We start from the raw sequence: 26,458 nt of genomic DNA, 5'->3' as shown, positions 1-26,458 counted from the left end.
AGAAAGACATCAGGCTGCTTTCTCAGTTCTGCATCCCACAATGCCTCCAGTTCCATTTCAAACTGCTTTAAGAGATTTCCAAAGCATCAGGAACACTGCACTTACTCAGTCAGCTGTGGCAGGTATTAAGAGCAGGAGTACCAGATGGAAATGAGCTCCAGCACAAGTTACTGGCTGCCAGCAGAGATGCTAAATTCTCTTTCAGTTACTTTCAGCCTACTCTAAGTGAAAGACAAACCATGCTAAAAGGCAGTTTAGACCAAGCTGATCCATGTTCCACCCAAAACAGATAAACAAAGTCTCAGTGACTCCAAGCAGCAACTTAAGGTCTATTTCAGCTACTCAGCAACCAATATCCTCTACCTTGACACCAGCACCTGCATCCAGCTGGTAAATAAATTAGAATTATTTTTCTAGTCAGTAGTAAGTGGTTAAAATCTCTTTGAGGTTAATCAAAATACTGAACCATTTCTAGTTCATTTATAGCTACAGCAGATCAGGACATCAGAGATGAAAATTTGCTTCCAATACTTAATTCTACATGATCTGAAACTTCAGAATCTCCTTGTAAGTATGATTTTTGCGGTTTCATTTCACTTCCAAAAGACTGAAGTTGAAGAAAATACTGATTTTTGAGAAGGACCAAACTCCTTTAACAAGGACTGCAAAGTGAGATGATTTTTCTTCAGTTGCCAAACTCTCCTGAAAAAATCCCACTCAGCAAGTGTGTGAGTAAGGAGGGAGGATGTCTTTGAAGGGAAGAGTACACCACTGCTCCTTATTCCATTAGCACTGGATCTGTCCAAGGTTAGCCAGGGAGCTTTCCAGCTCCAGTCTGCAAAACACATCCTGACATACCTGGCTACATTCCCACCAGCTCATTAAACTCCACCTATATTCCAAAGGAAAACTCCAGCAATCAGCAGTGGGAAACAGCCCCAAGAACTTCCCCTGGCCTGTCACGAGCTAAATGAAATGGCAAAACTGATCATCTCAAAAACATTTCAGCTTTTACAGGCCCCAGTGGACCTGGATGCAAAACTGAGAGCAACTTCCCAAACAGCCCACAGGGAAACTTTGGGAAGGTATCCCACCATATGTAAAGAGAGCTACAGCAGGAAAGGACCAGCCTGAGGAGGGGAGATCCAGGACTCCACCTCTGTAGGCAGTGTCCAGCCAGTTTTGCGTAAGCAAAACAATTAAAATTTTTAAATTGTACCTATTTGATAATTTATATTATAATGTATAATACATATACATACATGTATAATATAATGTATTATACAGATATTTCCATAAATATTATTATATATTAAATATACACATGGATCCAAAGCAGATCTAATACATATAAAATGTATCAAGAAATACTAACAAATATATGGATGAGTTTCAGTGCCTTGTTAAAGCAGAGTGAAACTGAAGTCAAAGGCAGAGCTGACAACCTTAGTGGGACTTTGGAGAAGAGCAATGGAAAGAAGGCTCACACTGCCATGGATATTTTATTTTCAGGAGGTGTGCAGGACTATCATTTCCAAGCTGACAAGGATCATGTTTCTTCCACGCTCTTGTGAAACACTCACTGCTAATTCCTGAGGCCACTAGGGAGCGTCCCCAGCCTCTGCATAGACAAACACCAGCAAACCCTCCAGCACTGTTTTGTTCTAATCAATCTCAAACCTCTCCCACCAAATGAAAGAAGTTTACTCTCCTACACCAAATAACTTGAGTGCTTCCTCCAGTTGCAGTAACTCCTCTGAGCAAAAGCCAGAGGCTGCAGCTACTGCTGCATTTTTGCTTGTTCACCATGACTTAGCAAATTACTCTGGAAGGTCCTGTCCTGTCACATGCTCTGTCCCTGTCCTGTGACCACAACAGATATGGCCATGGGCATTTTTCTGCCAGCTCCTTCAATGCCACCCTATATTCCTGTCCAATACCCACGCCCTGATCTTGTTCTCCCTTCCCAAGAACAATCCTTTCACTCACACAGCAAAGACTTGGGCAGATGCTTTCCTTATTTTAGTAGGGACTGACGTAGCACAGAAATCTGATTAAGTAACAGACAAAGATATAAAAAATTATGCAGCACAACAATCACTGGAACTGCTCCTGATACACCACCCCACTTTCTTTTCTCTGTATGTTCTCTGGAACAGAGGCTGAGCCATTCCTTAAACTGCTACAGGAAACGTTTTTGCAAGGGATGTCTAAAGAACTATATTTAACAGGAGTTTCTTGCATGCTGTGGGAATTAGAAGCCATTCCAACCAAAATACAAGGAATGTTTCAACACATCAGATCTATTGCTTGAGCACAGCCTGTAGAAGATAAGGGAAATTATTTTCCCTAATTTCTCTTCTCTTGTTTGAACTCCTGCTCTAAGATGGTAGGAGGAACAAAAAATTAAAACCAATTGCTCTTGTCTTAGTTAAGACAAGACAATGGCTAAGGCATAACACAGAATTATTAGGGAAGAAGGAGAAAGGCAGATGGAATACAGATCCAGAGAGGAAGCAGAACATTTAATCCAACTATTAGAAAGAGTAATTTTTTTCCTCAAAACCTGAAGCTAACACAGTATGTGAAGAAAAACACATTTGCATATTAATCTGGAAAATAACAGATGAAATAATTTAGTTAAGAAATGTAACAACTACTCACCTGTCTGCACATCTATCACCATCTGATGGCCACCTCTCATCCCTGGCCGACTGTCTTCCCCATCACCTTCAGAAAAAGAAGGAAGAGAGAATTTTCCATTTTAAGATTTTTAAACCAAAGGAAGACACAGACTCAACATGGAACCAAAGGAAGAGAGTAACTCACCCTTTCTTAAACACTAGCACATCACTTTTTGCAGGTAATATTTTTTGGGCATTATAAAACTGTACAAAGTTTTATATTGAACTAGCTGGTGACTGACAGTACAGAGGGCAGAAGTGAATACTGCAACTCTCAGTGCCTTGGAGAGGAGCTCCAACGTTCCTGACACACTTGGTGCACACAAAAGAGCTCTGAGCTGTCCTTGCAGCTCTCCAGAAGGGATGACACAGCCACCCTTTGGCTCCCCTTCCATCTCTCCACACCTGAGAGCTGCCTGAGGGCTGAGCTGTGAGAACAGATACTCAAAGGGCAGGGAAATGAACCCCTGGGATGGGAGCAGGAGGTGATGCACACCACAGAGCACAGCCAGCTTTGCACCAGCTATTGCCACATATAAGGGAATTCCAACTGTCCAATTAAAGCAGCTTTCCAACCACTTTATGTACCTCAAGCATTCAGGACAGATGACACAGATAACCCCTCCCAAGGGACTTGGGGACAGTGCTCCACACTTGGCAATTGTCACCTTGGATCCTGCATTTGCTCTGTGACAGCGATTTCTGTACTTTGCAGTTAAGGATGCTGCTACAATTCTCCTCTCAAGGCAGACAGGAATGGAAAAGATTCTGCAGTTTGGATTTACTGTGTAACAGATCAGGACTTCAAAAGATGCACCTCATTTAAAATACTCCCTGTTGAGATAATGTATTTATTTGCCAACTCCTCAGTTTAAACTGAACTTACATCAACTCCATGTGCTAAATCCAGTAACACAGATAGCTGTTCTCATGTTTAACCAATATTCTGGGATTTGTTACTAAACTGATGAGCTGTTCTTGAAGGTATAACTAGTATTCCTACAGTGCTCCTTACTCAACCAGAGAGCAGGCTGAATTTCACTGAATGTGCAGACAAATGCAACTTTTTCAGAGAAGAAACCATTCCCTAGAACTCTCCTAGAGGAGACTTTCTTGCATCATTCTCTTGCTCCATATTCTCAAAGGAACAAGACAGAACTGGCAGTACATGAGTTCTATCTTAAGAAATGTCCTTACCTTTGGTGCTTTTGGGGATAATCTGCCCCCAGCGAGGTTTGTACTCTTGCTGACTGATATACTGATTGAACAAGCCATCTGCAAAACAAAAATTTTGCTGGATGAAACATTTATCCTTCCATTTTAGCAAAATCACTATTAATGTGGGTAACTTCAGTCCAACTCAATCCAGTATGCCACTCCAAAGCCTCCATTTTCAGTGAGTTCTCCATTATGTGTCAGTTAGTTTGTTAAACTTTTGTTAGTTTGTTAAACTTTTGTTAGTTTGTTAATGAACTAAATGTGTGAGCACTAAAATAAAAAGAATACTTGCTACTAGATCAATCAGGAATTATCCAGTTTGCCTGCCAGGTCGTGCCAAGTGTCTATAAATCTCCAGTGTGGTGCATTTAATTAAGAATAGAATCCCTCCTCCTTATTTAAGCAAAAGGAAAGTTGCCAGTGCATATAAAATTCAACCATTTTAGCGCATGTTGAGTTAAAACTAGGTCAGACAGCATCTCTGGAGCTCCATCTGAGAAGGGAGGCAGAGCAGATTGTTTAAATGCTGTGATATGGGACAACCAAGTGCTGGATGAAAAACAAAACAAGAGTTTACATTCTCTTCAGAGAGTTAAGCAAGAAGAGCAACAGAGGAGGCGTCAGATGCTGGGCCAGATGTGCCAAGTGCAGCATTTCTGTGAGCAGCACTTTATCCACACTCCCCTTGTGCTCTCCACCTCTCAGCATCCAGAGGCCAGTTCCTAATCCTGTTCAGACGGTAGCAGTCCATCACACAGACACCAATTTTCTGTAAAGGAGAGCTGTAACACCCACACTCCCTGGGACTGCACGTGGGGAACTTGGTGCTTTTGTTCTTCAAATGTCTCCTCTGAAACACCTACCTTACCTTCTGTAACACAACAAACCATGAGAGCACCTGAGCACTGCTTGCCTGGCTACATCCCACCCATCACCCACCATCCCAACACACAAGCTCTTCCTGACAAATGTTTCTGCTCTATTCATGTATGAATGCACTACCTGGAAGAAAAACAATAAGAATTTAATAATGATGAACACCTCTGCTTATTTATACAAAAGCCCTTTGGAGGTATATAGGCAAAAAAGAATGATCCTTACTGAATGCATCCCTGTTTATTTAGGAAAAGGTAAAAAATCTTTGTTAAGCACGACACAAGGCTCAGAGAAAATTTTCAAGTGTTTCCTGGCATCCTGTACTTTGTCGTGACTGAAATCCAGGTTTTAATTAAAACCCGAGCCAGCAAGTATTTCCTGGGAGAAGATGAAAGCTCCATTTAGAGACCATCCAACAGGAAAACAAGGGCACTCAAGAGCTCCTGAAAAGTGATGAGTTTGGTCTGAAAATATAAAACTTCCATAAACTCAGCTGTGCAAGTTTTTCCAAATAAATACTCTGAAAACAGGGCAGGTTTTACTTTCACCTCAGCAGCAAAACCAGCAGCTCTCCCCCCCACATTAGGTAATCGAGGAAAGCCAGAAGTTTGCTCAATGTATGTAGAAGGAAAAGTGGTTTATTTTGGGTTTAATAGCAGGGTTCTTAACTCCCACTTCTTCAGCATTTATGAAGCTGGGACAACACACTAGAGGCTTGAAGCTTGAGATCTCATAAATTGTGATTCAGAAAAGCCAGGCCTAATAGAACAAATAAATGCATGTGCTGTAAGAAATCCCACAGTGACTCAGCCACAAACCCAGACAGAAATGCAGCTTTTTGGTTATCGTTACAGCCTTGGGTCTGCAAGACAGAAACCAAAACCGTATTTATCCCTATGGCAGCCAATAGATAATTGGACATAAATAGCTCAAAAGGATGAATTACACCACATAGGATCTGAAAGGGTGATTTAACCTCTCTCCCATGCTCTACACCCACAGGCTGCACTTGTCAAGATATGACACTTCTCCCCCACTGTGCCTTCGGCCTCTTTTAATAATGCTTCTCGTCTTCCATGGGACATTGGTTTGGAAATAGTCCAGCTTGCTTCCCAGAAATGTTTCCTTCTGCTGGAAGCAGTTCCACATTCACTCTACTTGCATTGCTAACCAGCAGCAGCTTGTTTTGGAAGCTGAATCACCACCTGTCTGACACCAGCAGGGAAAAAAAAGGAGGATTTCGAGGTGGATCCTGTACCCGACGCCAGACCTACGCCAGCGCACTCCTTATGTTCCCTGTCAGGAGAGCACTGCTGACCAAAAGGTCTCCAAAGCTCCTGAGAGGCTCTGAGCCTCACAGCTAGGCCTGCTCAGGTCTGTCAGCTGTTCCCTATGAAACAGGAGTTTAAAATAAATTTTAAGACTCTTGTCAAAAAAAAAAAAAAAAAAAAGAAAGCGCTGAGTGGAAGTTTTTAAATGAAGTGTTTTCTGTCGCTCCGGAGAGGTCTCACTTCAATGTCCATGTTTACTAAAATTACAGCCAAAAAAACAACTTTGTACTATTTTCAAGCCCTTTGCAGTAAGCCATGACGCATTTTGGATGTAACAACACGAAGTTCACCATGATTAAAGCTTGGTAAATTCTGCCTCCCTGATAAGCCAAGTCTTTATTTTGCCAGCCAATTGCAGGTTACCCAGAAAGGATTACGACAAACCTTGTGGACAAAAATATTTAACTTGCTGAAGCCAATCAGGAGCAAGTTGTATAAAGTTTGGGGGTTTTTAGACAACACACATCTCCAGGTAGGGTTGCTGAAATCTGTTCACTTCACTGCCAATGGCTCAAAAACCTACAGAATGACATTTAGCCCATAATTTCTGGGAGCTGGGGTTTCAGGTTTTAAGATTTTTCTCAAACCAAAGAAAAGTAGTCAAAATACCTAAACAGTTTGAGGCTTTTTGAGTCACAAACTACCTTCTTAAGAAAACTGTAGGAGAGAAAGGTTCTTCTACCAGATAAAAATCCAGCAATTACTTGACAATTTCCTCAAGACTTGGGAGAAACAAGGAAACACACAATTTTTTTTCCAGCCTCAGAGCTGTAATATTTTCTTGCACTTTGTTCTTCATAAAAATGAAACAAGGGTTGCTCTCAAATCTATGTAAGTTGTCTTTCTCCTACACAAACCCCTACCATTTACTTCCCAGAGGCTCTGGATCTCTAGCCAGCCTCTCCCCTCCATATATCCCAGTGTACAGAACAGCTTTCTCAGAACTAAATCCAAACAATATTAAATGGGAAAATTCAGGTATGCATGTCTGTCTAGAGTTTCCAGGGGAATCCAATTGTTCCTGTGAATCACGAGTTCTGGGAGACACTGGAGCCTGCAGGCTGCACATCACAACTTCTTGTTTGTCGCACAGGACTGACTTGTCACCAGATAAACACATGTCACATACTGACATGAGCAGTGCCAGAAGGAACACCTCAGTCCTGGAATACTAATGGCAAACAAGCAGTTCTTCCACCATTCCAAGCAGCTTTCCACGTCTACAGGAGCTGTGAGCAGTTCAACCAAGCAATTTGCACTCCACATACTCTCTGCAGGAATATTAAGCAGACTTTTTCCCTTCAATAATATAGGCCCGAAAGCTATAGGAATGGATCCAAATGTGAAGCATTTGAACCGAGTCTGTGAACCAGCTGAGATTTAGGGAACCTTTTCTTTTTGAGACGAAGTCAGGCAGCTGCCAGAGTTTCCATTTGCCCATTTTCGAAGTGTAACGCACAAGTCAAAAGAATCAGTGGGAAAAGTGTGGCTGCCTGCCACCGAGCTCTCAAAAGAAATCATCTGGTGATGTGAGGTGGAAGACAGCGTTCATCATTAGCAATGCAAAAGAACAAGAGTTAGCTCTGCCAGCACTAATTCTTGACCACCTACTCTTTTTCTACATGACTAAGCCTATGGAAATAGCCCGCCGGAGATGCAGAGCGTTGCACTTTGTCAATACCCACCACTGCAAATATCAGCCTCTCCAGAAGACATTTTAGGCTGAACTGAGTGTGCAGGATCTCTGTCAACCTCGCTGCACTTCTGTTTGTGCCTTTAAGGCAATGAACTCCCAGATCAGCAAGCGGTCAGGAGTTCACATATTCATGCCCAGTCTGCAGCAGAACAGTTGCTCTTTGAACGATTTCAGGGATAATTTAAGGATCTGTATGTCTCAATTAACTCTACACTTCAGCTACAGTACACAGACACAGGACTAAAGTTAATCCTCTTTTATTTGGAAAAACAACGCATCAGACAGGAGTTCAGTGGTAAGAACACCCACACCTTAGAGACTAAGCAGCAAGCTACTGAGACTTCACAACAGAGCTGCTAGGAAAGTAAAAGGATAAAAAATCATCACAGAATGGCCTGGGTTGGAAGAGACCTCAAAAATAATCTGGTTCTAACCCTCATGCCATGGAGACAGGGACACTTTTCAGCAGGCTGCTGAAAAGTAAAAAAATTGTTTGTTTCCTGGTTTCTCCCAAGTCTTGAGGAAATTGTCAAGTAATGGCTGGATTTTTATCTGGTAGAAGGCTGCTCAGAAAATGCTGGGGAGCTTGACAGATACAGAACAGAGTAAGGACAGGTAACTGTGGAAGATCACAAGGAGCAGGAATACTGCAGGAGAACATGCTGAAAGCTGAAAACCTCAATTCCCATCCTACCAAGAAGAATCCAGCTGTTAAGCACCATTAATATTCAGCACCCTGACTGCCACAACTTCAGACAAAATGTTCCAGTTGCAGTTTTGGGGGGGGGGTTGTGGCTATCAGAAGAGGTTTGCTCTGCCCTCTCCCCCACCCCAGCCTGATCAGCTCCCTGTCTGGGTTGGCCATGTGGCAGCACGAGCACCAGTGCCAGGGACACAGTGTCCCGAGCAAGGGCAGGATTGACCCAGTTAGTGAAAAGCCGCAGTGGTGTCAGCTTAAAGCAAATATGGGATGCAGCCTCGGTGTCTCGGGATAGATAGCACTTCTCTCCAAAGAGTGCTGGGAGGCCATAGAGCTTTAAATGGGTACATTTAAAGCTGAAGACAGCATAAAGAATGGCAGGAGCATGGGGGAAGGAAGGTTAATGTATTCCAAGACAAGCAAAATCATTAAGGATGACCAACAGAGCGATGGGAGATGCGCACACTGACATTTAGCTTTAGCTAGCCAGGTGCTGGATTAAAATGAAGCAAAATAAACATCCCCACGCATATTTTTCTGTTCCTTAGAAGCAGTGACAAAAGCTAATGATGCTCTTGAAGACTCTCCTGCTAAATTATCCACCGTCAGTTACTACCAAGACTTGCTGGAACTAAAAAAAGGCTGATAAAACAAGGTGCAGCATATTCCTTCAGCTCACCTAAGTGATGCCAGTGAGCTCCTCAGCCTCCAAAAAGGGATGTGATTACAAAAACCAGGGAAGGAGGATTATCCACATCAAATCTGACAAGAAACAAGTGTCTGTCAGGCAGAACAATACAAGACCTACAGTTTCCTACCAGGCCAGTCCTTTGCCAGTATTTCCACACCTGGAGAAGCAGAGCACTGCTGACAGCAGCCCCACTCTCAGCAAACATTAAGTAGTAAAAGAAATGAAAATATAAGAGCTCAAAAAATGAGGCTAAAACATTCACTTCATTAGCACCCAAGAAAAAAATTCCATTTTTGAGAGTACTTTTTCAGCACACTCTAAGACTTTGAGTGAAATTCCATTCAAGAAATCATTTCCACTCCAGCCTGCAATGAAGTGGAAAGAGGACAGCCTCCAGGCACTGAGATTAAGCCATGGCCAAGGCAGCAGAGCGAGGCAATGATAAAATCATCACCATCAGCACTCAGCACTCCTCTGGCTGCTGCTGCATCATGGTGGGCTCATCAGCTCCCTCCAGGCACTCGTGTCTTTAAGACACACACAGAAACAGCTCCCTGCTGCTTTTCCAGCCTGCAATCCTCCCTTGCCCTTATGATTCAGGAGGAAACTGCCAGTTGCAAAATGCCCCTGCATTGCAGGAAGCTGTTCACACTCTGCTGTCTCGGGAGGGTGAGGATGAACACGGCAATTCTCAGTCTCAACACTCGCAGCTGCTCATGGAGCTCAGCACAGGGCAGGTCTCCACTGCTCTGTCTGTAGAGAAACCTTGAGCCAAACCCATAGAAAACTACTTACTGCAGTTTTGGAAGACCTGTTGCAATAAGCTCCTTAAAACTGTGCTCAGTTGAACAGCTCAGTCACAAAAAGATGGTGGGTTTTCATGGAAGACGACCCTTGATTTCCAAGCTATCATTTCTATCACATTCTGAGAAGCACTTCCAGCTTCAGTGGTACAAACCACATTGATGGGAGTCAAGCAGGTACAATGGCATCTTTCCAAAGGTATTACAAAATGACTGATTAGCCCAGAATTAAAGAATAATATCTCTGGTGCCAGCTATCCATGAAATTGGTTCACTAAGTCCCTAACTCCACTGGCATCAGACACAAAGTTTTCCTCTTACACCAGTACAAGTCTCCCATAACAAATGACTGCACAGAGTTAAAAAGCTCTACACCCACAGCCAAGAGCACCTTTGTTTTATCAGACTGCAATCCAAAACCGCTGCACAGGTCCTGAGAGTCCCTTCAGTGCAACAGCCCCACTCTTTCTGTATCCCATTCGATCAGGAGAGAGTACATCTCCCTCCTTTTAGAAGCTGAGAGCTGTTTATACACTGTGTTTTTAAGTAGAAAGCTTTCAAGTAAAAGATTAATAGCAGTTCCAATGAAACTGACTGCCCTGCCAAGGTCTCACTCCGCAAAGGAAAACAAGCTCTGCCTCCAGTCACTTCCACAGAATTGTCCAAGGATTATCTTCCCCATAAGCAAAGAGAGCATCCTCATCCAGACACAGCTGAAAACTTCTGCCTGAACACCAACGCAGAGGTGAGCTCCAAGCAGAAACCATGATCCAGATCACCACTGAGAACTCCAGTCTTCTGCTGCCCTGCTCACCATTCCAGTGACTCCGCTGACAGTTTAAGCCCACCTTCAGCTTGCCAACACTTACATGAAGAACTTGTCTTTACCCACTCAAGTGCACCGCCTTGTCATCTCTGGGGGAAAGTGACTCCAAAAGTAGCAGCAATAAGAGATTTCATGAATTTTTATCCCTCATCACACACACACTCACAAGTCCAAAAGCTGACAGCACACCAGAAATGAAACAACACATGGACCTGCCAACTCTACTACTAAGAGCACACTAACATTCAAAAGAAGGTAAAATTTCAATGCACTTTTTTTTCAAACTAATGAATCACTTCCTCTGATTCTCTTACCATTCACAGCTTTTTCTATCAGTTCTTCACAAGCATCGAAGTCCCCCTTCAACACCAGTTTGTCGTGCAGGTCTGTCAGCATGGGGTGCTCCAGAGCAATCTTGGTTTTCTTCTGCAGCGACTCGAAAGCCTCGGTGTAGTTGTGCTGCCGAAAGTGCTTTAGGCAAAGGCGAATGGCTTCCTGTTCACGGTACTACTGGAACACAAGAAAACCTCTGAGACATGGAGATGTTTCCTCTGACCAGCACTGCTGGCAGCTACCCGTGACCCTGCCCAGAGACAGGATCTCTTATCCACGCTGCACAAAGGGCCCACGGAGGAAAGCTGTGTGAGAGACATTACAAGCTGTGCAGGCATTTACTTTCCAACAGTATAGAAATTATACAATTTGGTATCATCCAATTTAATAAGCATAAAAGAAACAGTGCATGGTGTCCCAGATCTCTGGGGTGACCATTATTTCCCCCCCATCTGCTTGGCCCTGCTGTTCGAGGCCTACACGAAGCACAGAGCAGGAAAAAGCCGTCGCTATCAGCGTTACATAATTTGATTGTATGACTCTTACATAACAAAATAATTTAGAAAAGTAAGTAGGTCACAGCTTTTCTAGAAGCAGAAGGAGAAAAAAAAAAGCTGTGAGAATGGGAATACTTGCAATGACCAGCACTCCTGCCACGGAAAGGCAGAAGGCTGACCCCAAATCCTGTGGGTTTGTGAGGGTTTGGAATCGCAGCACCGAGGATTTCTGTGCATGCCAAAGTTTTAACTTCTAAATATTCTCCTGCATCTTGAAGCAGAACCTCTGTTTTCACACCACGGATGGAGGCACAGCTGCCCATCTCCCACTCAGCTGTGGGAAGGGGTGAGAAAGGTGAAAGAAAACCCACGCTGGGTCAAACATCCTGGCACAGACACACGAGGGAGTAGTAAACTCTGAGTAAGAGCTACAATTTTCAAAGCTGCTAACAAGATGTATAAGAAACACTGATTTTTAGGTTGATAAGTAGCAGAAACACTTATTTTAAATAGACTTTTCAATCCTAAATTCTTAAGTATTAAAAAAAAAATCTCCATTTCCATCTTTAACACACAGCTACTATGGTAAACAGCAAATGTAACTTTAAGCATCTATAAGACTGATCAAATTACAGACAAAAGATTTTACTCCTAAATGGACACTACTGCTAAAAGTGAAGTTTATAGTATTCAAATGAACAGAATCTTTCTGAAAACCTGGAACTAACACTGACATTCAACAAAATTTAATGATCTCGAAAGAATGGCTCGATAGCAAGAATCTCATAAACTGAAGCAGCTAAAAAGAAACACGGCCATGTGCTGTATTTTTAGTTCTTAATCCATCAGTATTTCACAGCTGCAAATAGCCAGAACTATGCATTTTTAGAAAACCAGTTCCCAGCCCACATAAAGGCCAAGGACATGTACCGATAAGAATGCAAGGCTGCAGCAAAGAGTTATTAAAGCTAAAACAGTTTTACAGCACAACTGGCAAAAAACAACTCCTTTTTTTTCTTTCCAAGAGATGCCTGAGACACTCTCTAAGCAAATCTTCACTTGCATGAGTCAAGGCCAAAACCAAATTAGATTTTTTTTTTGTTCAAATGGATAGCAAGCAAAAGGAGAGCTGCACACCAGTAATTCTTCTGCATTTTTACATCCTCCAGTTTAGAAATCAGACAAAATGCAGACTTGAGACAGAGTCTCCTCTCCCTTTCACTGAGCCTCTCATGACTGACAGACCTGGCTTAGATAGCCAGGAATGACTTGGATGGAGTCTGGCCACTTGATGCAATATAAAAGTTTATATTCAAGTTTATATTCAAGTGACATCATAGTAGTACTTCAAAAGTTAAATGTAAAAAAGCTGCTTTAAGCAAAAAAATGTGTATAAAAAGTATGTAAAAGGCTCCTTTTTAAATGCTGTCATACAGGTTTAAAGAGATGACAACCCAAATAATAGCTTTGATCTGAAGCTGTAAATAATTCCTATGGTTAAAAACGTAACAAGAGCAGGAGACTAAGACATCAACACTGTCAAATACACTCAGAGAATTAAAAATACTTATGTGCTCATTATCAGAAGTGGTACCAGTGATAAAGTACCCCTTCTCAGGTGCTGAAGTATGTCCACTCCTCAGGAAAGAGGGGTGAGGCTGTTTGGAGGCAGTAGGCAGAGCTGGACAGCAAGGAGAAAGTGCTGAGGAATGTTTCAGTCCTTATCCATTATCCCCAGCTCCACTCCCCACAGGAGAGGGAGGTTTTGCTGGCACAAAACAAAAAGGAAGGGCAATGTGGTGTACAAGTTCTCTCATCTGATGTTGCAGGCAGTGAAGAATTATTGCACTTCAAAGACTCCGAGATTTCCAAAAACACACGTGAAAATATTCCCACATCTCCAAGAACTGGAAGAAACAGGTCAACCTTTCTGCCTTTCCCTAAATATGGGACAGCACATCCCTCTCCATGGATCCAGCAACAGTGGCCTCTCTTCTGCGAGACAGGAGAACATCAGTGGCACATGCACTCATCACCAACAACTTGGCAGTGGATCCCAGCAGAGCTCACACCACCATGACTCAGTCTCTGCACTGCTGCTCTGGGGCTCCAAGCTCCAGGAGAACAATGCTGGCAGCCCTTGAAGAAGCTGTCCCTACACACAATGCTGACCAGGAAAAGTGCCCATTCCATGGGAGAAGATGGAACAAAACAGATGCAGACATTGTCACTGCATGATTCCTGACCAAAAAAGCAAATCAAAATCAGAACTTCCTGCTTGCAGCAACTGGTCCAAACTGCCAGACACGCCACCACGTGCAGAGCCAGCAAAAGGAAATTCAGCAGCTTCTGTCAAGTGAACTTCCATCATCAGCTGACTCATGACCACAACACCACTTGGACCATAAAGCAGCTCCAGACAACTTCCACTGTGCTGGTTATTTAAATCCTCCACAAAGCAGCTCATGATGCTGGTGCAAATGGGCAGGAGCCAGACACCAGAGCACCCTGAACTAATCACACACAACCTCTATCCCCTTCTAAGTTCCTCCTTCTGGAAGCAGGACACACTGCTCCACTACTCAGTCCTACTCAGCTGGGAAGGGATGTCTTCTCTGCAACACAATATGAGTTTCATTAATTGTTCCAGAGAAACCAAAGCACAAAATGTACCAATAAAATGTGTTCTGCTTGTCAGTGTGCACTTCCCTCCCACAGGAGAGGCATCTCTAATACTCAATTAAATACAAGTTATAAAAATAAAGTTTGGGAACCCTTGAACTTTCTGTCTATCTAATGACAAATGACAAAAATCATCTCATCTCACAGTCCAGTGGCACCAGTCCCACTCTGTTCCAGGATATTCAGCAAAAAGACAGTAAGAGGGAAACATCTAAAGTACCAGACACCAACAAGGATTCTCTTTAAAAAATGTCATTTTTATACCCTGTAACAAAAGGTGCATCTGTAACCCAAAAGGTTCTGGACTCCATGGACTGGAGTTAGAAGAATCAGAAGGCAAGAAGAGGGCAAAAAAGAATCTGGTTTTAAGATTCATTTCACTTCCAATACAAATAGCAATACTTGACTAATATTGTCCCCTCTGGCTCAGTGTTCCCTTCTTGTGGTGTCTACCTGTGGGGTTTTTTGGGTGATGCCGGTGGTTTTGGGGTTTCTTGGGGCTGTTTCGTTGGTTTTTCAAAGAGAACAAACAGATAAAATTCAGAAAATTTCCCTTAGAGTCAAAGTCAGCCACATGGTTCCAACTCTGCATGTTTGCTGTTTTAATAGCTGATGTTCAAGGAATGAAAAGGTCACATCACTCCAGTGAGAGAAGTTTCACAAGATTCTGAGACTGGGAATCTTCAAACAAACAGGCATCTATAAAATGCAGGCCTACCTTGCTGTACCAGTTGAGGCACGGCTGGACCACATCTGGATCATCAATGCCATTTAGTTCAACATACCAGATACTAAAATTGAAGCTAGGTCCCCACGATAAGAGTGGAACTGGAGAAGAAAGGAAAAGGAGAAAAACTATGCATAAACATCAGTCACTATTGCAACAGAATGATTTTAAAGTTTACACAAAATTCAGTCTTTCTGACTTAAGTTCTAGCTCATTTAACTTAGCTTAGGAAAATTACCAAATACATCATGTTCAAGTTTGTCATTTAAAGCAACCTGTGCTGAGCAACATTAACACAACAGATCATTACAAAGCAGAAGCTTGCTTTAAGCAGAAGAGCAAAAACATTATCATTAAAAACAGCTCCAAGAGGCAACAAGCTTTGACAAGGATGGGAATCACGAGCATACTAGAGACAGTATTTGCTCCTCAAAGTACATTTATTTCCCCATTTGTCAGCAACAATTATTTTCCCTAATGGTGAAGACAAGAAGCTTGGGTAGTTGAAATTTTACAAAATTAGTAACATCTGCAAGTTGTGGAGGAGCAAGGGAGGGATAACTGTCAGTTTCTAACTTAAAAACTCTATTTTTTAAAAAAGCTTTATTTAATTTGTGCAGTTTTTTTGCTGGTACTATTTTATCTGAATATTGGAACAAATGGACTTGAAATACTAAAAGACCCATGAAATACACTACAGCCCCTCACCTATGGCTTCTCTACCACTCTGGGTTAGTATCTGTGGCCTTGCACTGATTTTGTGGTTAATCTGCAGGTTAAGACCTGGTTCTGCTTTTTGAAGCAACTCCAACCCCCAGAAAACTTGTGTGTGAACTCTGACTCATTAAAACTGCAGTGAAATGGAGTGGTTTCATTTCAAATACTTTTGTTTCCTTTTTATTTGACTCTAACTGATAAACAGGAAAAGACAGCATTGAAGTTGAATGAGCAGTTACCAGCAACAGCAAGGAGTCCACCACCTCCTCCCTTCCACTATTTCTGCCACTAAGAAATTGCCTGTTGAAACAGGCACCATGAAATACCACTGAGATTAACCTGCTGAACTCACGTTTTTCTGACCTACTCCTTGAGGAAATAAAAACCCCAAACTCATCATAAAGCTGTTCCTGAGCTCTTATAGGTTCTTAAGTATTTATACCTCAAAGAAGCTACATCTATGATTGTCTGCAATGTGTTTGGGCACAAGGCACATGTTCAAACACATGATTTTCTAAGTTTTAGAGAGTGTATTTACAAACCTATTGCTAAAGATGCACAGTAACTTCTGGGAACAATCAAGATCCAGAGAGACTTTGTATATGCAACTCTTAACTGATTTTAATATCCCTAAGAAGGTACTTTCTATTGTACAGCTCTCAAAACATCTTTTCAAACAGGTTTTTTTCAACTTGATTATTTAGCACACAGCGTGATGCTTTCAGAGCAGTTCCTTGTAGGTGCATGTTTGTGGAGAGAGAAGTGAGGTGGTCAGAAAAACCAAGAGTCACCTGTCTCCCATCCACACTGCACCCTCTCTGCCCAGGAAATTTCCCTCTTGCTGACTTTCATCCCCTGCACAGGCCGAGTGCTGCCAATAGGGCAACCTAACACATAAAACATGACTGCTGCTGAATTCAAGTTGGGTCCTGGATATCCTACCCATCACTGCAGCAGTCTGGCACAATACCACATCTAAGGGCAGCACCTTTGGTCTGTCCTCAGACCTGAACACTCAGAGCAGGCCAAACTGAGGTTAAATTTGGTATTTGGTCAGCTATAAACATCAAAGTCTATCCAACAGCTCACTGAACTGAAACACTCAACTAAACCACAGACCATCTCAAAATGGGCCAACACCCTCCATTTCCTGATGGTAAACCTGAGTGAGACCAACTTCCAAACTGAAATATTGTCACCTTCTCTATCCACCTCCATTTCTTTTCAGCCATTCTCCTCAAAACTTCTATGAGCTTCTCTCAGAAAACAAATTAACAATTCACTCTCCTGTCTTTGATGCTAACTACAACCCCTAAGAAGTTATTGGGATGTACACAAGAATCTGGGGCAGCTCCCACCACAAGAAAAAGCAAAGCCATCAACTTGCTGACATTTGTCCTCCCCAGTTAACTCAGAGCTTCCAACAGCCTTTTGTACAAAAAGGAAAAAACAAAACACCAGAAATGGTGATTTTTAACAACAAGATTTTCAGGGTGCAATCTTTTCTAAGGAAAGCACATTAAGATGTACAGGGAAGGGAAGGAAAACACTTCCCCAGAACTGCACAGGTAGAGGAAACTGAACCTGACTCCATAGGAGCAGAAAAAGAAACAAAGCTGAAGGTTGACAGTGAAATGTGATTTCTATTCCAGTTAGGAAAGCTGAAGTGTTCTGCTGGATCATCTCCCCATTTCTGAACTTCTCTCCTGACTCCCAGGAGACACCTCTCACCCTTCCTTCTGCCCTCTCTCTTTTGAGGCCTCCACAGGAGCTCTCAGATCTTCAGAAAAATCTCCTTTTAGAGCACCCACAATCTGACTTATACCTGGAAAGAGGAGGCACTAAGTGCAGCATGGAAGCACTTTTTCCTGCACACCTTTGAGATGGAAATGTGCTACAGTCAAAGATGCTGAAGGCCTAAAGGTATATAATTCCTCCACTTTTTATCAAAAAGCCACCTCACTTTGTTTGTTCCTGCAGGTACCACAGCAATCCATCCCAAAAGGTGTAACTGCTCAGAACAGTTCAATTGTCACTCCACAGTGAGAGGAGTTCAGCAAAGGAAAAAAAAATTTAAAAAAAATCAATATTCTTCTGAGAAACAGAAGGCATTTGAGTCACTTAAAAACTTCTTAATCCATACAAGGATGATTTTAGGGGATACTTCTGAATAATAGCTATGCCTAGACAAGGACTGCAACTCTATTGTACAGAAACTAATAGCAAAGGCATTAAACACAGTAATTTTAAATATCTCTCTCAAGCTAATTTCTGTGTCCCTCATCTACAGGCAGACATACAAACAGGTACACTTGCAAAATTAAGAAAATATCCATTAAAAAGTATCCCTCTTTTTTGTTCCAGCAAAGCCTAAAAATCTTTAAGCTAAGTTACCAAATCCCATGCAATGAGAATTACACCTGCCATTTTTCAAGTTCTTTCATGGCAATCAGTCTTTACACCTTCTGCTTTCAAGGACACAGCACAGAGAAATCTCTGCTTGGAGGAATCACGAGAACAGAGCCAGAAACAAAGCTCACAGACATGAAAAAGATAATTCTTCGATATTTTGTCCAGATAAAGACTTTCTTCTCTCTCTCTCCAGCTCTTTAATGAGGTACTACATGAAATGTAAAAATTACCTGTCAAGTAAGTCAAAAAGCCTGCACAAGTGGGCATTTCAGTACTCAGGAACTGCAGCTGAAGTAATTAAACTAACACAAGTGCAAGGCTTTCCCTGACCAAAGGAGAGAGGTTATTCTTTCTGTGTTTTATGAGCCTGGAAACTCCTCTGCTATGTGAGCAATGGGGGCTGGAGCAGGAACTTCCCCCTCTCCCAGATCTGCCCGTGGTTTCTCCTGCCCCGTGCCCCCATACAAACCCCACTGCTGTGCTCTTGTAGGTCCGTGTGCTGCTCTGTGGAATCATAAAGCCCATTCCTGATGCAAGTGCTGTGAACCCCCAAACCTCACTGATAGCTGGATTTCACCCTGTCAGTCCCTGAGAGTCCAAAAGGGCAGATTTTGGCCTTGTTTCCTGGCACTGGTACAAGGAACACAGCACGGTGCTTGAAATTTTGAGTTACTTTGGCTAGCAGCTTGGAAATTTTAACAAACTCAAAACATTTTCAAGCTGTGAATCTGAAAAATAACAGAATTTCGTAACAGTGTTTTGCTGTTGTTTCAAAGCAACAAATGCTCTCACAACTTCATCAACAAAATGACACCAGCCATCAACCAGAGGCTTTCATAGGTTTAGGTGAAAAGACCATTTCCAGGTCTGTCTTAGCACAGGAATTTCTTCATGAAAGACAGCTTCAGGAAATGAAAGGCTACAGATAAAGGAAAACTCATCTCAAACTATAACCAGTGAGGAAGTGGCAGCTCAATGCAAACCTAATATTAATGGAGATAATAATGTTTATTCATGGAATGGTTTGGGTTGCAAGGCAACTGAAAGAGCATCCAACTTCATCCCCCTGACACCTTTCACTATCCCAGGCTGCTCCAAGCTCTGTCCAACCTGGTCTGGGACACTTGCAGGGATCCAGGGGCAGCCACAGTTGCTCAGGGCACCCTGTGCCAGGGCCTCACCACGCTCACAATCAGGAATTTCCTGCTAATATCTAATCTAAATCTACCCTCCTTCAGATAAGGCCATTTCCTCTTGTCCTATCAGTACATGCCCTTGAGAAAAGTGCTACATGAAGATCCCATCCCAATAAAACAAGGTACTGATGTAATTGCAGAGGAAAACATCCTGGTAATGGGAATTAATCAGCATTTCACTTTCATAACAAGTTTCAACTCATGGCTACACTTCATTTCATCAGAACACACTTTCCTAGAATACAATTTACACATCCAAAGAAGCAGCCAAAAATCTTTCCACTGGGCCCTTCAGCCCTCCAGGAACTACTTGCTAGTTTTCAGCCACTGAAAAATAACATTTTCCAAAAACTTAATGTTGGAAGCTTCAGAATAAAAAAATAAAAATCTTTTAAAAATTCATTTAACTTTCCTGATGTAGTCAACCTTTAACTTGATTCCTCTGCTACTCTTGAGGTTTCCTAAAGCCAAGCACTACAGTTGCTTCCAAAAGCAGCAGCCAGAAACCAGCCCAGTGAAGAACCAAATCCTCTGCTTCTCTAAGAACAGGAAACCCCACAAATGATTACTGGATTCCCAGCCTGAAGCTTTCAGCTCCTGACAAACATGAGGAGATTCAGAAAGAACACACTGGAGCAAAGGGCTCAGAGGGGAGCCCCTACACAGCCACTATCATCAGAGTCCTGGCAAAGGAATTACCCAACACATCAAAACACTCCTAAATTCATCTAAATTAGCCAACAGGATCTTATCTCATTTTTCAGCAACTACCTCCTTGCTCTATTTTTAACCTTAAACAGCCAGTTTAAACCCAGTCATTCTTGTACTATCTCAGTAGGTAGGAAGGGAAAGATAAATTTACTGAGCAAGCCGAAAAGCTCCAAATGCTTGGATTAAATCCAATAGCTCTAAGGCTCTTGCTCTCTCAGGCCTGCAGACAGCAAGGAAGAGATATCCTGACCTGCTCCTATCACAAATCCAGTACCTGGCCTTGGGGAGCACCCCTCAACCCCAGCCAAGCCAGAAATCAGGGGTACAACCCTCCCCTACCCCCGGGTGTCACCCTTGGCCAGGGGTGAGTGAGACATTGTGACAGGAGCAGCAGGGAGAGAACAAGGGAGGCTTCTGCTGTTGCTTTATGTGTTACAACTGTGTTTGAGAACAAAACTTTTCAAGAATAGAGGGCTGTCAATATAGAAACTTTTACTGGTATTTAGCTTAGTTATTTCTTTAGAGCTCTATACAGCAATTCATAGGAGGACAGTAAGCAGCTTCTCCCACAATTAGTTGACTCAACAGCTGGATTTCTGAAAATTGCTCTATTTTGCTTTCACTCCCCAGGATCTAAATTATGAAGCTACTATTTCTTATTAACAGGACTTCACTGTGTTCCAATCTAACCAGCCTAAAAGATGATGAAATGGAACAGCTATTGTGGATACTGTGCCTGAGTACAATGAAGTCACAAGTGCCAAGACAGGCACAAGTATCAGAAGAGATTATTTTCTACTCAGAATGCTGAAAAAATGCATTTACCTATCTTAATGAATCGACAGGGGAACATCTGTTCATCAATTTTATGCTTCAAGGTGAATGTTTCTTTGTTATAATCATTCTTTAAGCCACTGTGGGAAAAAATAGATAAGGTTACTAAATCTTACCTTGTATTTAAGGACTAGCTAATAAATGCAATCTAGGTCACACCTTGTTTCACACCACCCTGAACCATCAGTACACGTGCTGGACCCAGCCTGGGCTGCTCTCCACCTACCTGTGCCTCCCTGGGAGGCAGCACTGCCATTTTGGGAGGGAACTGGCTTTGGATCAGTGCTGCTCCTCTGCACCTGGAACCCTGAGACTTCAGCTCCTGATGTGCTGAACTGCACTCTTCCATTCTCAAGAGGGAGATGCATCAGGTGTCAAAATGATCACCCTGACAAAGTGCTTTGTGATTCATTTATGGGCATTGCTTTCTAAAAATATCAAATACTTAGTATAATTTATAAAAAAACTTAAGTCCATATTTATTGAAAATACAAGTACAGGTCCCAAAATGAGGATTTTCATTAAACCTCAGCAGAAGTGGAACAATATTAAATGCCAATAATTACTATGGCTCTAAAAGACTTTTCCCCCCACAACTGTAACAGCAATAAATTCAAATTTCAAGACAGATCTATATAAAGAGGGTAAAAGTGTGGGAAGGGTTGTAGATAGATTCTATATATGAATGATACCTGCAACACAGAATTTCCCATGTTTGTCCATGGCTACTCTGCTTGACTACAGATGATGTACCCCAGAGATGGATTTCTTGTCTATAGACCCCCCAAAATACACCTGTTCTTGCCACTCTTTTCTCTTGTACTCCTGGATTTTAACTCTCATTTCCCTTTCTGAAACAGCACACTCCTTAAAAGGCCCTTGCAAATTTACATTTGGAACTACTCAGAAGTTCTGGATAACCTGAACAGCCCCGAGGCTCTTTTTTTACTACCTATCAGTACAACTCTATGAAATCCAACTAAACAAAGGAAAATGCAGGTTTCCCCTTGCCTGTTTGATTTATTTACCCATGTGACAAAGGCAGATCAGCTGACTAGTTCAGATCTTTATGGCTGCAACCAGGGTTTTGACAAGAGGATTGGGCTTTTAAAAGTTACTTCAGTTACCTGGGGGAACATTTTTACTATGCCTGAAGCACATGGAAGGAAGGAACTGCAATCCAGCAACGCTGCACTCAGCTCTTCCAAATCCCCAAGAGCTTGGTCTCCACAAACTCTGTGGTTAGAGCAGGGTAAGGAAGGCTCCTGGAGCAAGGGTTGGGATTGCTGACTCTCTGAGCTGACCACAAACATGGCAGGGTCACAGCCACAGCTCTGCCCCTCTGCTGGCCAAGTGTCTGCTGGGGAACCAAGGGGGATTTGGTCCAGCCTTTCTGATTCCCAGAGCTGATGGAATCACATCTTACCTGGATAAGAGATCTGTCATATTCTCCTCGTTCATCCCACCAAAGACTTTAAACTTCTTTAAATTGCAGACATGTGTTTTCTCATATTTGCCAAATGTGATGCTCTGGACTATGGCAGGTCTTTCAAGCTTCAAAATCAAATACTGTGGAAGAGAAAACAGTGAGTTTGAATATTAAAGCCAAGGCTACAAAACAAGCTAAGGGAGAAGCTTTATGGCCTCCAAATACTCAGTTTACAAAGCCAGAGAATAAAAGTAAAGATGAAACCTCCCCATTATGGGATTTTTTTCATTGGTCCTGGAATGAAGGAAAGGTTTTTAAAAACACTATTTTTAAATCAGTTTACCTAGGAAAAAGATTTGGTTGAATTACTTATGCCAAGCAATTCTATTCAGAGCTTACATACATTCCTTTGAGTTGGACTCAAGACTTCCTGAAATCTGGCAAATGGGATCCAACTCCAGAGAGTGAAGATTCAAACGCCCACTACAGCCTGAAATGAAACCTAAACTGAATACACAATTAGATAAATACAGTATGTTCCACATGCTAAGAGAACATCAAATTACTTTTCCTCCCTGGGCTGATGCTGTTTAACCACTAACACAAAGTTTGGTGTGTGGCAAACAGCAGAACCAACTGCTTATTAACCATCCCAAATAAAACTCAGCCACTTAATTACAGAAAAGGAGCTTTACATGGGAAATGATGAAAATGTTCTCTCCCTTGTGAACATTTGCTCCCCTCTCACACTGGGTAGACACAATTTGTGTATGAGTAGTCAGATTATTTTCACTCAGGCCACAGCTACCAGCTTCACCAGCACTGCTGGAGGAAGAGATCTGTTCCCATGGAAAAGCAGGGGAAGCACTTACACCACTCATCAGGGACCACCAAACAGCTCTTGGATGGAATCTGGAGACACCTTGGGTTTTTTTCACCTTGCAGAACACATCAAGTTTTATATCGGAAAATAATGTGTTTCACTCTCTTCCCTGATTTCTCAGAAATAAGCAGTGCACCAGAGAGGCAAAGCACAGAATGACAATTACTCATCCTGCTGCATTTTGTTACAAAGCCCTGTCATCAGGGCTCCAGCACAAGCAGATCAGCACTTTGTAGGACACCTCCCACCACAGGCTCTGCTGGTGGCCCTGTCCTCCAAGCAGCAGCACTGCCAAGCCAGGCATGATGCCTGAGTTTTGGTCTTTCATCAGCATCAAGTACAGATATCTGCATCTGTGTGGCTGCTTTCTGGAGATCCTGAGCAGCACCTCCTATGCTAAACATCTCAGGAAAGTATCTACTCTCCTAGACAAGTCCATCAGTAGGGAAATCTCACCCTAGAAAGATAAACTTGCTCATCCATTTAGTTCTCAGTATTTTTTTTTTTTCTCTCAGCCCTATAAAGCAAATAATTCTCAATCTAGTAGCAGCACTGATGTTGTTCTGGAGAGCACCACGATAAAAGTTTCACCTCAATGGCTGGTTCCTACTATTCTTACAAAAAGCTTAGATTCAGAGAAATACTTGTACACAGAGCAGTTACAGATCAGGGTGCAGACTGGACAGGTACAAACAGCACATTTACTGTCAAAGATGCTTCAAGTATCTCAAATTTTTTCAGAATTAGGAAAATAAACCAGAAGCAGCACTGTGGGGGTACAACAGAATGCTTTAGTGCTTTTCCAAATACTTTTAATGACAAATTTCTACTTTTGTGAAGAACACCATCCACCTAAATGTCAGAATCCACCATTTATGCAGCAGCAAGCCACGCTGTTGTCTCAAAGTACTTCCCAAACTTCAGGAGGAAAAACCCACAAAAATTCTATAGAGAAAACTGATTTTCTAAAGAGAAAAAAGGGAAGAATAAGCAAAAGGATGGTCCTTTAATGAGCAAGGCAGCACTTGATACATGGCACAGCCCGCTGCCAAAATTCCCATACAGAACAGACAGTACACAATGTCTAAGAACTCCTCCTACACCATCATATCTTCACTGCACATTTCTCCCAAAGCTGGAAAAGTGAAGCCAGCACTACCAGCAATTGCAATTCTTAATCCTGCTGGAATCCCAAACCTAATGCCTGGGCCATGAACACACACTTTCTCAAGTACCACGCAAGATTTGCAAAAACTTGGCACAAACGTCATCCTGCATTATTCAATTCCTACCCTAAATTAAGGGAGAGAAAACCAGGACTGCAGTTAAATCCTTTATGCCTGGAAGGGAGCAAGGCACAGCAATTACTCCACATGGGCAGCAGTGATTTCTTAACTCTACAGACAGGAGAGAGAACTCTGCCCCCCTCCTTCCCACTTCCACACATCCCACCACCTGCTGAGTCATGCAGACCTTACAGAAAACAGAAGCACAAAAGCTAAACTCAACCTTGTTTTGTGAATTATCTGCTGATTGATATGGAAACAAGAGATTTGCTATAAATTCCTGTGCCTAAGTATGTGTTTTTCTGGTTTATAATGGATATACACACGTGTCAAACTGAAAGACTTTCAAACTAGAAAATACATTAGGAATAAATTAGGAATATTATTAGGATAATAAAAGATACATTAGGAATACATTAGGAATCAATTGTTTACTGTGAGGGTGGTGAGACCCTGTGCATTCCCCACCCCTGGAAGTGTCCAAGGCCAGGTTGGACAGGACTTGGAGCAACCTGGTCTAGTGGAAAGTGTCCCTGCCCATGGCTTGGAATGAGATGTTTAAGGACCCTTCTAACACAAACTATTCTGTAATTCAATGATACATGTAAAAATAGAGATGTACTTTTTGGGATTCTGTACACACACCACTGGCACTGTGTGGGTACCAGCTATGAACCTCAGTAATGTTGAAAAAACACACTGCCTCAAGAGCTGCTAGCAGCTGGCTGCAGGAATATTTTTGGACTGCTACCAGGATTTTAGCTGTGACAGACTATTCTCTGTAGCTCTAAAAGATGTGACAGAAGTGTCTGTAGGATCAAGTGATTTATTCAACCTGGAGAGAGAACAAGTCTATGAGATTTCAGGCAAATACATCAAGATATTTGACACTTTTCCATTTTATTGCTGTGAGTAACATCAGTACATTTAATGTCCATGTATTCATGCAGTATTCCAAAAATCCAAATTATAACTGAAGTGTTTGTCCATTACAACATGGCACACAGAAACTCATTGGCATGACTGAGCAAAAACCTCAGCCCAGTTGTTAGGCCTCAGATCACAACACTAACAAAAAAGATGCTACAAAACACCAGAAGAGGAAAACTTCTGGTTTCTGAACCAACACATTTGTAAATATGCACAAAATGCAGAGTAAGTCACATATGGCACTTCAGCACCCAACAGCTGCTTACAGTGCATCCCCCAACAAAAAGCAAGTCCAGCCTTGTCACACTGGGAGCTGCAGCAAATTCCAAACTTTTCTGAAGCTCTGGTCTGTGCTACCATTTAATGACAACCATATGCAGGCTGCTGCATCAAACAACAGAGTGTAAATTTTATTAATGTACTCTAAATTAATTCCTGATACAACCTACACAGCAGCATGGAAATCAGAGGATAACTGCTCTTCAGATACAAAACTGAAACCAATTGTTTGGACAATGCCACTAACATATGATCTTCAACTGTTCAAAATTCACAATTCCACAAGACTGGAATTGGCTGCCCAGGGAGCAGGTGACAGTCACCATCCCTGGAGGTGTCTAAGAAACAAGTGGATGTGGCATTTAACTGGACCCTGGCACTGGGAAGGTGGTGATTGGTAAAGGGTTGTGCTCTGATCTCAGAGGTCTATTCCAACCTAATTGATTCTGTGATCAAATATGCAGAACTAGATTCCAAACTGCACTACACAAGCTGCCTGTGCAATTAGAGTCACACAATCTTTTACCAATTTCTTTTTCTTTAACCAGTTCTGCTCAAGCATATTTTTTGATTAGGCAACAGTGAAACTTGCATTGCATGTAAAAATAAAACCCACAAAATAACAAAATAACAAGGGCTGCCCTTGTCCACAACACAAAAATCTCCATTGCTCTTGCAATTAAGTTAGTGGCTAAATGAAAATCTATGCTCTTGTTC

At 42.2% G+C, this 26,458-nt stretch overlaps 1 protein-coding gene across 1 annotated transcript in view; it reads right to left on the bottom strand.

Annotated features, from left to right (window-relative positions):
* MKLN1 (muskelin 1) overlaps window positions 1–26,458 on the bottom strand; it is a 99,062-nt gene that overhangs the window by 52,898 nt on the left and 19,706 nt on the right. Inside the window, exons 3-8 of the mRNA XM_054292435.1 lie at window positions 22,361–22,503; window positions 20,926–21,014; window positions 15,056–15,165; window positions 11,140–11,332; window positions 3,882–3,959; window positions 2,665–2,730 (exon numbers count right to left, since the gene is read on the bottom strand). Of these exons, the coding sequence (XP_054148410.1) occupies window positions 2,665–2,730; window positions 3,882–3,959; window positions 11,140–11,332; window positions 15,056–15,165; window positions 20,926–21,014; window positions 22,361–22,503 (679 nt within the window). The remainder of the gene's footprint in view (window positions 1–2,664; window positions 2,731–3,881; window positions 3,960–11,139; window positions 11,333–15,055; window positions 15,166–20,925; window positions 21,015–22,360; window positions 22,504–26,458) is intronic.

This window comes from Melozone crissalis, unplaced genomic scaffold (genome assembly GCF_028551555.1).
Source record: "Melozone crissalis strain CALT ecotype California unplaced genomic scaffold, PUWL_Pcris_2 ptg000110l_1, whole genome shotgun sequence".
NCBI classification, from domain to species: domain Eukaryota; kingdom Metazoa; phylum Chordata; class Aves; order Passeriformes; family Passerellidae; genus Melozone; species Melozone crissalis.
This window is presented reverse-complemented; position numbering and strand designations above follow the sequence as displayed.